This window comes from Oreochromis aureus, linkage group 15 (assembly GCF_013358895.1).
Source record: "Oreochromis aureus strain Israel breed Guangdong linkage group 15, ZZ_aureus, whole genome shotgun sequence".
Taxonomy (NCBI): domain Eukaryota; kingdom Metazoa; phylum Chordata; class Actinopteri; order Cichliformes; family Cichlidae; genus Oreochromis; species Oreochromis aureus.
In genome coordinates this window covers 14,874,805-14,888,573 of record NC_052956.1, presented here as the reverse complement: position 1 = coordinate 14,888,573, position 13,769 = coordinate 14,874,805, and the positions used below count along the sequence as shown (strand labels likewise).

The 13,769-nt window shown below is 41.0% G+C and overlaps 1 protein-coding gene across 2 annotated transcripts in view; it reads left to right on the top strand.

Annotated features, from left to right (window-relative positions):
• Positions 1-13,769, top strand: part of fut8b (fucosyltransferase 8b (alpha (1,6) fucosyltransferase)) — a 96,474-nt gene that overhangs the window by 61,838 nt on the left and 20,867 nt on the right. For both annotated transcript variants that reach the window (XM_039599262.1, XM_031730195.2), the window contains exons 4-6: positions 425-587; positions 7,048-7,162; positions 13,294-13,531. In XM_039599262.1, the coding sequence (XP_039455196.1) occupies positions 425-587; positions 7,048-7,162; positions 13,294-13,531 (516 nt within the window). The remainder of the gene's footprint in view (positions 1-424; positions 588-7,047; positions 7,163-13,293; positions 13,532-13,769) is intronic.

The following is a 13,769-nucleotide window of genomic DNA, read 5'->3' as shown; positions in this document are numbered from 1 at the left end:
GCTTGAGGCTGTTCTTTCCTTCCCTTGATTTTTTTCTTCTGTTTTTCTCCGCAAAAATGAGAGCAGGCAGCTGTGTTATCCATGTAGGTTACTCCACATTGTTTGGCTCAGGAGGAGTATTGAGATCCTCCCTGTGTTAGAAAAACACGAGAGCGCCATCGCAAGCAGGAGGGAAAAAGTGATCAAGTTGTTAATAATGAGGTCAAAAAAACACCCAGAGACAGAGTATGAAAGAAGAAGACTCTAATGGTTATGTTCCCAGACCTTGCTTTGTGCTTGTAGGTTATTTACGCTCTCATAATCTAATGCTCAGATATTCTGAAAGTCCTCCTGGCACCTTGTTTCTTCTAGCTGAGTAACTCAATAGTGCTACGCCTGTGCCTAAAATGTCACACAAGCTGAGTGTCTTTGTTGGTCGTTGTAGGTCCCGGGCCCACTCAGGAGGAGCTGCGGCGGAGGGTGGAGAATGGGGTTAAGGAGTTCTGGTACTTTGTCCGCAGTGAGGTGAAGAAACTGGCCAATGTTGAGCCCAGCGAGAGGCAGAAGTACGCTGATACACTCCTGCAGGACCTGGGACACCAGGAGAGGTGGGCATATGAAGCTGCTGCTTGGAAAAAAGTGGGAAACACTCACAGTGAAACCACTTATAAAAATCATGGTTTTTTGCCTTTGATTTAGTGTCATTTGGTGGAAATTTTAATATATGCACATAAATGCTATCTGTTGGTTTGCTTTCTCTTTTTTTTTCGGAGCAAAATTGCAGCAGGTTCGGTCAAGGAAAAGCATTCTACATCCTGAAAATAATATACTTTGTTTTGTAGGGTCTAAAAGCATTTAAAAATCCCTCACCTATCAAACTATTAGATACTCAGACTTTTTAGTCATGTAAGAGGCCCCAACACTGGACAGTCCACAGAACCACAGCACAAGCCTGGTAATTTTCCATTTAAAACGCCTTTCAAATCAGGAAACAAAGATATATAAACAACCTGTAAATGTTTAACATTTACAGTGTTGTAAATGTTGAGCAGTTAACATACAGGAGTTGGCGCAGTATCCCACTAGGGAAAAAAAAAGTCCCTGCGAAAGCGCATGTAATTCCACCCTTACACCGCCCCCGGAATAAAAGCATATAAATGTGCTGACAATTATATGTATTTTTGCAGCAGAAGGGTCAATAATGCTTATGTTTGGGATGTTAATGACAATCTGCGGGGCATTAGTTTCATAGTCCCTGTAGTTAGCGCTCCAGGCCAGTAAGGACAAGTGATGAAATCTATAAGTTCATGATCCCACAGAGAATGGAGCTGTTAAACATCCAAACTCGACATCAAATGCTTGGTTAAATAGGTTTATCGGTTAGTTGCTAAATTAATCAGAAGTGTTTCATATTTCACAAAGTAGTTTATAAGTTTAAAAACTAGGGTATCGCATCGAAAGCAGTATTGAAAAATTAAAAACGGCGCTGAGCCCTATTAATATGTAAAGTGTTTTTCACAGCCTCTCCGTTCTTTTAGTTAGGATTTTAAAGTAAAACTGGAAACTCAGCACAGCTTATCATACATGTGTCTAAAGAAAAGGGCTTGCACAACTGTCAGTCATGGCTACTTTTGATAAATTCAGACTTTTTTGTCACCTTTAGGACTAAATAATTATTAAGGAACCAATTAGTTATTTAGGCAAACAGGTTTTTAAAAAGAAACTGTAGGCACTTGGATTATAGATGTGACTAGTGCTAATGCCATCTGTAATAAATGGGATAAAATCCTGATAGTCTTGAAAGCAGCGCTACGATAGCTGCTGAGTAACAAAGGGCAAAGGTCATGGACACACTTTCTGTCATTTGGATTGCAGCTTTGCAGAGGGCTGAACTGAGAAAAGCCGGGTGTCACTTTGCCAAGTGGTTCCATTGTAATCCCAATGAAGTGGCTTATAAGACCCATTGTCTTAGTCATTGCTGCCTAAGAAGCTTTCCACAGACTGATTCCACCGCCTAATACACAGGCAGACATGAGCACACAGTCACAGACTTTCACACGCATTCGCTTTCTATCTAACGCCCCTCCCTCCTCCCCTCCTCGCTGCAAAGATGGAGCAGAGGTGGAAGGAGCAGGGAAATGTTTGACTTAAATAAATCCTTATTTAAATTCTGCTCAGCAAGGTTAAAAGGTCATTGCCTTGAAAATTTCCAAGGCAAAATGTAGCACGTTCAAAAAAGAAAAAGAAAAAAAACTCTAAGCACTTTCCTGCGTTTATCCACTGAAAGTGCTGAAAGTGATCGCTGCATTATAGAGGGCTTTTAATTTGACTACGTTTTACAGTAGAGCTGGGCGATATAAGATTTTTTCATATCACGATATGTTTTTTTCATTTCAGGCAATAACGATATATATCACGATATAAGCCAAATAACTATATTTGTAAGATTTAAATGTGCCGTTGCTCAAAAGTAAAATGTGAAATAATCTGCAGCTTGTTTTGATTTAAATATTTATTTCCCATAATAAGTTCAACAGGGTAGATGTACTTAAGGAACATGAGACTTCAGTTTCAGATAAATAAAGGCAAATATTGCAAACTACACAAAAGGCAGCCGCTAAAGCGTTTAAGTTTCAAAATAGAACAAACAAAACAGACCACTAAATTGTCAATTCCACTTAGAAACAAAATATTAATTCTAAAAATAAATCTTAGGTCGTTTTACAGAAGAACAGACAAAATTGACTAACTTTTGTCAATATCAAATAAACTGAGAACTAAAAGGAAATTCTCAATCTCTCCTTGTTGTATAGCTTAGCTTTTCAAACAGTTTTAACAGTTACTTTAGTCTGACAAAAGCCGAATGACGAATTAGCGCTTTCAGTCAGAGATTGAGCATGCACCGCTTTATTGTATTTCCAGACTTGCTTTCCGCACAATTTACAGTGTGCGCTACTCTGTTTTCGTTCAGACTTGAAAAGCCGAAATACCTTCACACTACTTCTATGGCCCTTCCGTTCGACAATCTCTACGGCATTGGAACCATCATCGGTTTTCTTTTTGGTAACCTTCGCTCACGCTCTCGGTTGATTTTTCTCTAGTCGACAAACTCATTTCCTTCATTACCCGGGCTGCACGGCTGCAAAAACAAATACACATGTGCGCCTTGGCACTTGTGCTGTACGTAACAAGTCACGTGACGTGACGCTGCGGCTGTGATTGGTTCGGCTCTGCGCTACTTCATTTGGATTGGCTGTTCTTTTTTTCTTTTTTTTAAGAGGACAAGAGAGATGAGCCCTATCGCAATAGTAAAATTTTTCTATCGAGAAAAAGTTATTTCGCAATACATATCGTTATCGTTCTATCGCCCAGCTCTATTTTACAGGTAGCTGAAATGAAGTGGAAGTTCATAAAGAACTGTCATAAAACAGCAGGTCAAAGTTTGAATGTCTGCAGCAGAAAATTAAGCAATCAAAAATGTGTCACAGTAGTGGTGCTTCTTTGTGTGTGTTTGGGTGTGTTATGGTTTCTCGGTAATATGCTATAATAGCACTGTAAGCTCAGTGTAAACTTAACCTTAAGCCTAAAATAATCTAGCTGAGATAACGGTTTAAAATCACGGTAAAAAGCACGCCATGTTAAAGATCATGTGATATTGACAAAATCTCCAGAAAAAAAGACTCTGTTTATCTAACACCAATAATCTAGTTGATCGGACTGATTTGCATACTGTAGAAAGCACCCAGAGAAAGAAATGTGTAATTTGGGCTACAGAACATCTGGCAATTTTTATGACTTCTGTTGAGATAATTACTACATGTCTGAAAGATGGAGGGATTTGTAAGTTATATTCAACAGTGCTACAAACATATCCGCTGGGTAGCCTAAACTCATATAACTGCGCTGCTAGAGAATGAAAGCCTCACTGAAAGCCTGTAACTGAAACCAGAATAAATTCACAGAGTAGAGCACAGCAATTAAAAAAATATTTAGATGATAAAAAAGAACCTCTTGTCTTTCCTCCCTTTTGCACATAATTTGTCTCAACTGACTCGGTGATATTTATGCTTTAATCTGAAACCTGTAATTGCTCTGCAGTCGGTGCTGAGAAAAGTTGTGCAGCTGCAGCCTTCAGCGCTTCACTTTCGGCCAATCAAAGGCTGTGGTGAAGCTCACGAGCTCCATCCATAAGACCCCCCACACATAGCCACACACGATACAGTGCATATGCTAGGTTTCATATCAGCGTGGTGTTCTCCTGCCTTGCTGCCAAAATCCCTCAGGGCTTGTCTGTGGATTCCTTCTTGTTAGGTTTTTGCAACGGGTCAGGTTTGCCTTTCCTTTGCACAGAGCGTTGGTTATGGCTCCCCTGTGCACTACAGGAGGAGACATCCATTTACACGCTGTGGTTCCAGCTTCAAAATGGGACAGTGACTAATGATGCTGTCTTCGTTAGCTTTAACAAGTAAGACGCCATTCGCTGTGCCGCACTGTTAAAAAGGGGCCATGGTACGGTTTTGTGCCGCACACATTTAAAATGCATTTTCAGACGTATATGTTGCGAAAAGAGGCACGTAAGCTTATGAAGTAATACTTTTTAGGTTTCTCCTCTGCAGGGTTTTGGATTGTCAAGTAGACGTATTATTAACTTTTCAGCATATTCGGCTGCCTCTCTAGTCAGTTTCTCGTCCTTGGCTGAACAGCAACTCAACTGCCTTGGACTGTTTTGTTCTGGAGCTTCAGTGAACTTCCTTAAGTGCATGTGAACCCCTTTTCTGCAGCAGATTTTCTTAAAGAGGCGCTCCTGCTCTCAACAGACCCCCAAAACAGAAGAAGTGCTACTGTCGCAAGCCCCATATCTATAGAGTGGATGTGGTGCACATCCAGTGGCAGGATGAAATCCTCTCATGAAAAGTAGCAAAATGTATAGAGAGAGGACTCTCACAATAGAGCCTTTCAGAGCTGACATTTTGACTTGTCACAGTATGTAAATCACAGGTTTAAAAAAAAAAGAAAGGAAATTCCTATTTTTTGTGCATGCTGATTCACTCTTGCAGCTCATTTGGGTCTCTTAACGGAACTGATCTATTGATAATTTGACCTGTATGTCCCCTGCTGTAACACTTTAAAAAGTTTCCTGGAAACTCTATAACAACCTGGACGGGAAGCCACCCAATAGGAAAAGTACAAGGTGGGAACGGGTGGGGTAAACTGGAGTGAGTAGATTATTTACTAGTAAATTGAGATGCTATTGTTTAAAAAAGAAAAAAAAAAAAGATAAGAAAAAGGTGAGTTAAAATACCTGGGTGGTCTACCTACACCTAACTGAAGTTTATGTTTAACAAACACTGCGTTACTTTCATCTTCTCTGTGTCCTTGTATGCACTGCTGATTATACGTTAAAGAACTCTGTCACACAGGATGTGACTGATTTGGGTCAAACAAATGACTAATAAATTATGTGTGTCTGCGCGTGTGTGTTTGTGTGTATATGTGTGTGTGAGAGAGATGCTTTTGTTTTTGCCCTTAGCTGCATATATCTCAGTTCTCGTGTAACTTTGGAAGCGGATGGTCACGATATTAAGCGGCATGTGACACATACACAAATTTTCTGCCAGCAACATGCAGATGGCCAGCTTAATCCAAAAAGCAGCTAAACAACCAGAAAGACACTGTTGTCAGTCAGCATTAGAATTTTTTTCCTGTTAATATAAAAGACTATTCAGACTTTATAATGCTTTACTCGCACAATATACTATTGTCTGGTTGTTTTTCTTATCCAAGTGTTTCACCAGTAAGGTGTATACCATTATAAGATTGGGGAAACTGTTATGCTACTGGGAGAGGGAACATTTCCTTTTATTGAGGACAGTTTATGTCCAGGAAAGCACAGATAGAGGTTAGAATAAAAATTGATTACATATTATGTAAGAACTCCTTTCGAATCATTTCATCATATAGATGAAAGATAAAAGGAGCCAGCTGAGGTGGTTCGAGCATCTGATGGGGATACCTCCTAGGCACCTCCTGGGCATGGTGTTGCTGGGATGTCCTACTAAGAGGAGGCCCTGGGGCAGACCCAGGACATGCTGGAGAGGTTATATCTCTCAGCTGGCCTCGGCGTACCCTTGAATGAGCTGGAGGAGGTGGCTGGGGTGAGGGAGGTCTGAGCTTGTCTGTTTACACTCCTGCCCCCACAGCCTATACCCATATGAGTGCAGATGGATGTTGCACATTTAATACTGCCCACATATCAAACATAGAAGTGGGCAATATGGTTATGGACTAAATACGTAATTTTATTTTTTGATATTTATATATCTAGATATCAGTGGCAGTAAGTCTATTAATTTACCAGTGGTAACAAAACCTATAGCTTTGTTTCTGTATTTAACACAGAACTATAACCTGTGAATTCTGATTGATCGTGGGCCTGATGAGCCACTAGTCATTAAAGTTCTAATTATTTTACATTGTAATCTCTATTTCCAGTACAATTCATATTAAGCAGTGTTCATATTACCAACAAATTGACTTTTTATGTCCTTAATTAATATTAGCCTGTGACTGGATACTTTTCACACATCCTGAAAGGCTCATGCTTTGCACAGCGAAAGATGATTAACTTGTTGACCTGTTAAGGACATAAGGTTGTGTGTTTTATTATCTTTGAGAATGTACACATATTACCAAGGAGTACCTAATATAAGTGCGCTAATTGCATTTAAAAGCTTTGTGCCAGATGTTGACACTGTTAATGAGAGCAAAAGAGTGTCTGTTCTAAATACGGGGTGGTGTGTTTCACTGCAGTCAGATTATTAAGTACCAGCCTCTCAGAGATGTACTTTTGCTTTTTGGGTAGGAACTGTGGGTGTTTAGCACTAAAAGCAATGCTCATAGATGTGAAGTGCAGTGTTTTGCAGATGCACTGCTTTTAATGTGGCATTACTGGCAATGCCCACATCTGGAAAGGGTGTTTGTTTTTTGTTTTTTTGTACAGAGCTAACAAATTACATGTGCCTAGCAGACTTCTCGAGTGATAAAGTTTTGAAATTTGTGTGTCTGCAGGTCCATCATGACAGACTTGTACTACCTCAGCCAGGCAGATGGAGTTGGTGAATGGAGAATGAAGGAGGCTAAAGACCTGTCCGATCTGGTCCAAAACAGAATCACCTATCTACAGGTATCCACAGACACACCAGCTGCCGAGCCAACTGGACTGTACCATTTCACACACAAACATACACAAAGGTGTCGGAGACATAACTATGCTGTGAGCATCGATGAAAATATTTTCTTCACACAAATAAATGCACATATGCATACACCAGAAATATCTTTCACACTTGCTTGTCTCATTTGCACCGTCCATATCTGTCAACATCAGTTTGCACAACTAGCAGGTGAGTGGTACGATAGCAGACGGTTTCAGCAGTCACATCCGACAAGCTGGAAACTTGTTGTTTGTCAGCAGTTTAGTGTCACCTACACACATGCGGCAAAGCACAGAAAAAGTGACAGATCAGCAGATGTGGATATGCGAAAATGCAAAAAAATCTCAATGCACTACAATAACAGACACAAATGCTCACACTCACCAGGAGACACAGAGATGCACATACACTTAGAGGCCAGTGCATGCACAATCCAAGACCCGGGACGCATTCCCTCGCTTCAGCTGCCCTGCTCCCCTTCTCCAGCTCTGGTGCTGCAGGGTTCCCGGGCGGGGCGTTGTGGTGCGGCACCATGCCCTGCAGCATTAATGAGCCGGTGTGTTTGACGAAGAGGACCCAGTCAGTCTGGCTGGGTGGAGACAGCACCACTAACAGCTGCTGTCACCACCGCTGAGGGATCACACCGCTCTACCAGCTGCCATCACTAATTCATCACACACACACACACACACACACACACACACACACACACACACATACACATTCGTGTACAGATGGATTCATCCGCACCTATGCGGGCAACTGGCGCACATTCACACAACCTCAGCTTCACATATGCACATGCTCATACCCGAAGAGTGTGTGCACGTGAGTGTGTCTCTTTCAACATCCCTTATGCATACTCACACATATATGCATACTCACACAGACGGACTCCTCCCTCCTGTCCTCCTGTCTCTGCCACTCGCACCAGCCTCTCCTTTCATTCCCGGTTTAACTAACTCCATTTCTCCGTCTGCTCCATCTGTCCACTCACAACATCGAGGCTCACTTCTTCAGATGGCGCTCTGTTGGACAAGCCTTTCATCTATTTTTGCACTATGAGCCTTTGCGTAGTGGTGTTAATAGCTAATGAACAAAATCATGTTTTTGATCTTTGGTGCTTTTGCACACCATTTCCCAGAGACCACTTATCACTATAAATCTGTCCAGTGCTTGGCATGGCGTACTTGTGTGCGAAAGGGTGTGCTTATAATCACAATCACCCTAGCCAGCTCTACAAAGCTTTATTGCATCTTTCAGCTGATTTGTTTTGCTTTTATTTGTGTAATTTTGGCCCCAGCAGGCAGCTGTTTTGATTCAAAGAGCTACTGTACAAGCTCAGTAAAAACGGGAGATTTGGCAGCTCTATGGTTGTGTTCACCTCTTACAGCTTTAAGATTGTTGTCCAGATAGATTTGATCACCTTTGCCCCTCAGTGCCAGAGATCCAATCAGAGTAATGTTTACTAATCACTTGGAGTAAGGCATGGTATAAATCAAGTGCTCATGTCAATGCCAAAGAAGGAAAGCAGATCGTGTACCTGTTAATAACACATCTAGTGACATGAAGAGTGCGAGCGTTCATCCCATCACAGTGTTAACGCTGAAGAATCAAAAGACAGTCAGCCTTGATCTATGATTGAATGTTGTGTTAGCTTTTGTCTGTTGTACTTACATGTACCCTTGTGCGTAGGTATAGAGTTTAAATCCCATTCACAAAAAGCAGACTTCTCGTGTAACCGGAAAAACAATTCAATAGAAAACCAATTGCAGAATGCAAAACATTTTGCCGTTGCTTCCAACAAAGAAATCTATCAGGAAAAACAAAATATGAAATAACTTCATAAAATGATCCATGAATGAATGAAGGAAACGACACATGCTAAAACCTTTTAAAAAGTTCTTCCTGTATTGGATTTTCTAATAATGATATTAGATTTTGTTTTTTTCTCAGGTGAAGCTCGTGGAGCCATTGTAGATGTTCATGCTAATTAACCAGTCCCTCTAAATGACACGCTATTGCACCTTCATGTGTAAAATGTGTCACAGCCTGTCAGCAAGAGGTGTTTTTCCTAAAAAGGCATCCGTGAGGAAAAAGCAGAAGCTTTAATGAGCTGAATATATTACGCAGTTTATTGCTGAAACATCAACATATTATTGTAAGTCTCCTGCCAGCAAAGTGCAGCAACACCGATTTTACTTCAGATGTGCTGGAGTCTTACTTTAGAGGGGGTCTATTATGCTCATTTACAGCGTCGTATATTCTACTTTTGGACTATACTAGAGTAACTTTACACGATTCACAGTTCAAGCTAATACTAATATATAACTGCTCATCTTACAGTGCTGTGTTTGAAATGAGCTGTTTTCACTCTTTTGTCTTTCCCTTTACGTTCTGGGCCTTACTCTACGATGCTTGTTCAAGGATATCTTTCCATTACATGCATTCGTTTACTCTAAAATTGTCGATCTGTTTAAATGATCACACAAAGGTTGTTATCCACCAAGTTAACCTGCATTCACACAAAAGGGCTGGTGTTGGCAGCATCTGACGAGTCTTAAAGTGGTGTTTCACAGATCACATGACTCTTCTTCCACGAAAATGATCACTATGAGCCCCTACAACAGAAACATTATCAAATGTATAGAGAAATTAGAAAATTCCAAAGTAAAACGATAAACATTTTAATTCCAGTTGATTGTTTTATCACAGATTGTGTTCTAAGTGCCGCTATTTATTTTCTAAGGTGACAGCTGCACCTTAAAACTCTGAAACTTTAAAGTTTTCTAACTAATAAACAAGAAGTTGAAATCGCTTCAATTTGATTTGGATCAAAGAGAAATTAATTTTGTCCCAGCCGGTTTGAAACTGAAACTCAGAACATAACCTGCTCCTGATATTTGATGCTATTTAAAAAGAATCGTTAATCGTTCTACTGTTCAGGCACAGACGTCTGAGGGATCTTCCAGGAGTTGTGACGCTATTTTCTGGAGAACTGATTTATCAGTAGGTAGTGATTTTATACCTGTTGATCTCTAAACTGGATCTTAACCTGCTTCAGCACAGGTTAGGTTCACAGCATAAGTTACCATGGTGATTTAGAGACATTACCTGGATAAGCCAAAATCCTGCTTTGCAGTGTAGGCCTCTCATTGGTTGCCTGTTGTAAACAGAACATTCACAGCCAGAGCCATGTGCCTGAGATGACAGTATTAAGCATGCCCCCTCTCTATGACATCACTCAGATCCAAGAGTAGAAAAACTGCTTGAAATCAAACATTTAGAACAGTCTGAAGTCTTGGTTTTTATTCATACGTCCACTGATCTCATGTTTTTTTACATCTAATATAATCATCCACTCCGGTAACATTAAATGCGTATGACAAAAATAGGAAAACACAATAGGAACCCTTTAAACAACTTGTCATGAGTGAATTTCAGCATCACAGTGGATAATTACCTAAGCTCGGCATACTTCTGTCTCAAATTCAGTGGTCCTCAGCCATAGTCCCTAAATAAACAATATCTCCGTGGTGTCTCTAGTGTGAATCACTCTGCAGCTGATCCTGTGTTTCACACTCAAAAAAAGAACAATTTAAACAGCCACTTAACCTACAGTACAAAGCACTACTCGAAGGCTGCCTTTGTGCATGCATCTGCCGTCATTATCCTTGAACCACGTCTCTTAAGCGCTGCAGTCATTCCTGCTGCACCATTACCGCCCTGGCATCCAACGGTGGCCTCCACGCCGCGAGATTCATTCTACAGAATGATCTCATGCACGTACTGTGACTCGGGGGCCAGGTTTGACACTGAAAACAAGCTCAGGATGCCACTGTAGATTATTAGTACAGTAAGTTAGCCTACACCTATGGGGGTAGTAGCGGCAGCCTGTAACTCGAAGGGAAATACCTGTGTGGCTTGTTCTGTCACCTCTATGGCTGCTGTACTCTGTTCATGTTATTGAGCAGCAGCGGTGGTAATCAGTTTTCTTCACATAAAGGATCCTCTCTTCTTCCCTTTTTTTCCTTTTCCTTTTTTTTTTATTGCCTCCTGTCCTCTTTTTACATTCATCACCGCAGTTTTTTTTTAATGCTTTCATCCCTTTTCCTCGCTGCTTCCCTCCTCCTCCACCCTCTCTTCCTTTTCCTCCCCTGCTAGTGTATGATAGGCAGCGTTAGCCGGTGGGTGCCGGGCGGCCTGATTACTGTGAACCATCCACAGCTGCAGCAGCCTAATGAGGAAAACACTCCCATCAGCCGGTAATTGCTGTTTAGGAAGCTGGTTGGCATGAGCGTTGTGGAGTCGCTCAGACCGGCTGCTGAGCGAATCGCTACCCGCCCGGCAACTCATCGACAGCACAGCATGTGTCGCTCTCTTCTGGTTTCCGATTTTTTTATTTATTTTTTTAACATTAAAAAAAAGAGAGAGAAATCCTTGTTTCTTCCCCCAGCGCCTCTCATTTGGTATTCTTCCCCTCAGACTTTGTGTGATATTGAAGCTAATGTTCAAGAAGAGGAATGAGACTGAAGTAGCGGGGAAGATGGGGGATTAGAGGGAGTGGAAAAGGAGACAAGCAGGAGGGAAGTTGCAAGAAATAAAGCGGTATAGAGAAAGCATGAGTGGTAAAAGGAGTGATTGTAAAGGTGAAACATTGAGAATGCAGCAAAAGAAAGGGGCTGTGAACCGTGAAGGCACGAGCGAAGGTAAATGATGAGGCTTTCAATAGTCTACATTTTTACTTACTGTCAACAAATCACAGGAAAAGAGCTCATCTGACAGTTTGTCGTCTTTATAGGCTCAGTAATTTCTTGAAACAGGTGGTAAACTGCAGTTTAACTGTCATCAAGTGTTATATATTTATACATGGTATATAATACTGAGAGCTATACTTTGCTTAATGTTGATATGCACTAGTAAATATGTATGGAACTGAAAATGTTCTACAGTCACTGTTTTTACTATAATGAAGACAACAGTTTCACACATTTTTAGGGCCATAATTTGTTGGATTAAGGTTTTGGTAGTAATCAATATGTGATTAAAGTAGATATACTTCAGGAGATTTAACAAAAAGGTTTTGGATGAATTTTTGGGGAATTATAGCCATTTTTGTGCACAGTCCTCTATTGTCAGATGCTCAAAACTAGTTGAGCAGACTATTGTCATTTCAAATATAAGGATTGTTTTTAATTACTAGGATGAAAGTCTCCCATCAGTGGCTGCTTGTAGTCTAGAATTCATAGACATCTTCAAATGCTGGGTTTTCTCCCTTGAAATGCTCTTCCAGGCTTTTACCAAAGCCACCTTTAGTTGCTGTTTTTGTAGGCCTCTCTACATTCGTTTTTGTAATTAATGACTGAAAGGAGGCTATGCTGGGTTGAGATCAGGCAACTGACTTGGCCATTAAAGAATATCCCAATTTGTCTTGAGAAACCTCGGGTTGTTTTTGCAGTATGCTTTGGATTATTATCCTTTTGCACTACGAAACGCTGTCTAATCCATTTTGCAACTTTTAGTTAAAACTGAGCAGAGAGTATAGATCTGTACATTTCACAATTCATCCCACTGTTTCTACCAGCATTCACATCATAAATAAAACACCAGTGACCCAGATCCACTGTCAGCCACACATGCCTATTCCATAACACTGCCTCCCTCATGTCTGACAGATACAGTAGTAAAGAGGGAGGCCTCACCTGGCCATGAAACTGTTCTTCAGGCAATAATCCTACTAATTTAAGCCTCTGAAAATAGGGGAGTCTGTATAAAAATCACTATAATTCTTAAACAATGCAAGACTATAGAAGTAAAGAACTATAGAATGTATATCCTTTAACAATAGAAGGTATGAGACTAAAAAGGAGAGGGGGAGGAGGCGAAATTAATTTAAAAAGTAGAGAAAAATAGCATGTACAGCAGGAAAGGCAACCTGGGAGTAAGCAGGCATCGTGAAATTAGAGTGGTGTATTAGATAGGAAAAGGACACAAAACAATATCAGCCATTTGATATTAAAAGTCAGAGAGTAGGTCTTTGAGAGATACAAGGTGGAGGTCAAGCAATAAAAAATGTTGAACCACTGTTTCCTTCTCCCAGAACCCCCCAGACTGCAGTAAGGCGAGAAAGCTGGTGTGTAACATCAATAAGGGCTGTGGTTACGGCTGCCAGCTCCACCATGTCGTCTACTGCTTCATGATCGCTTATGGCACCCAGCGCACGCTCATTCTGGAGTCTCACAACTGGCGCTATGCTCCCGGCGGCTGGGAAACTGTCTTTCTGCCCGTCAGTAACACCTGCACTGACCGCTCTGGGGCCACCACTGGACACTGGTCAGGTGAGTACACACAAAATTAACAGCACAACAATGAATTACAGACAGTGAAAGCCTCGGAGATGCCAGTTGTGACTAGTTGCGTGCCGATTTCTGGACGATCCCACCTAAAACAGGCTTTGCCAGACCTTTTCTTTCATGCTGTTACAGCGAAAGCAAAGTGTGAATTCCCTGGCTAAGCATTACTATGCAATTCTTGTTAAAACGTTTTGGCAGCCAGTGTAGCAGCACGTTAATGTTC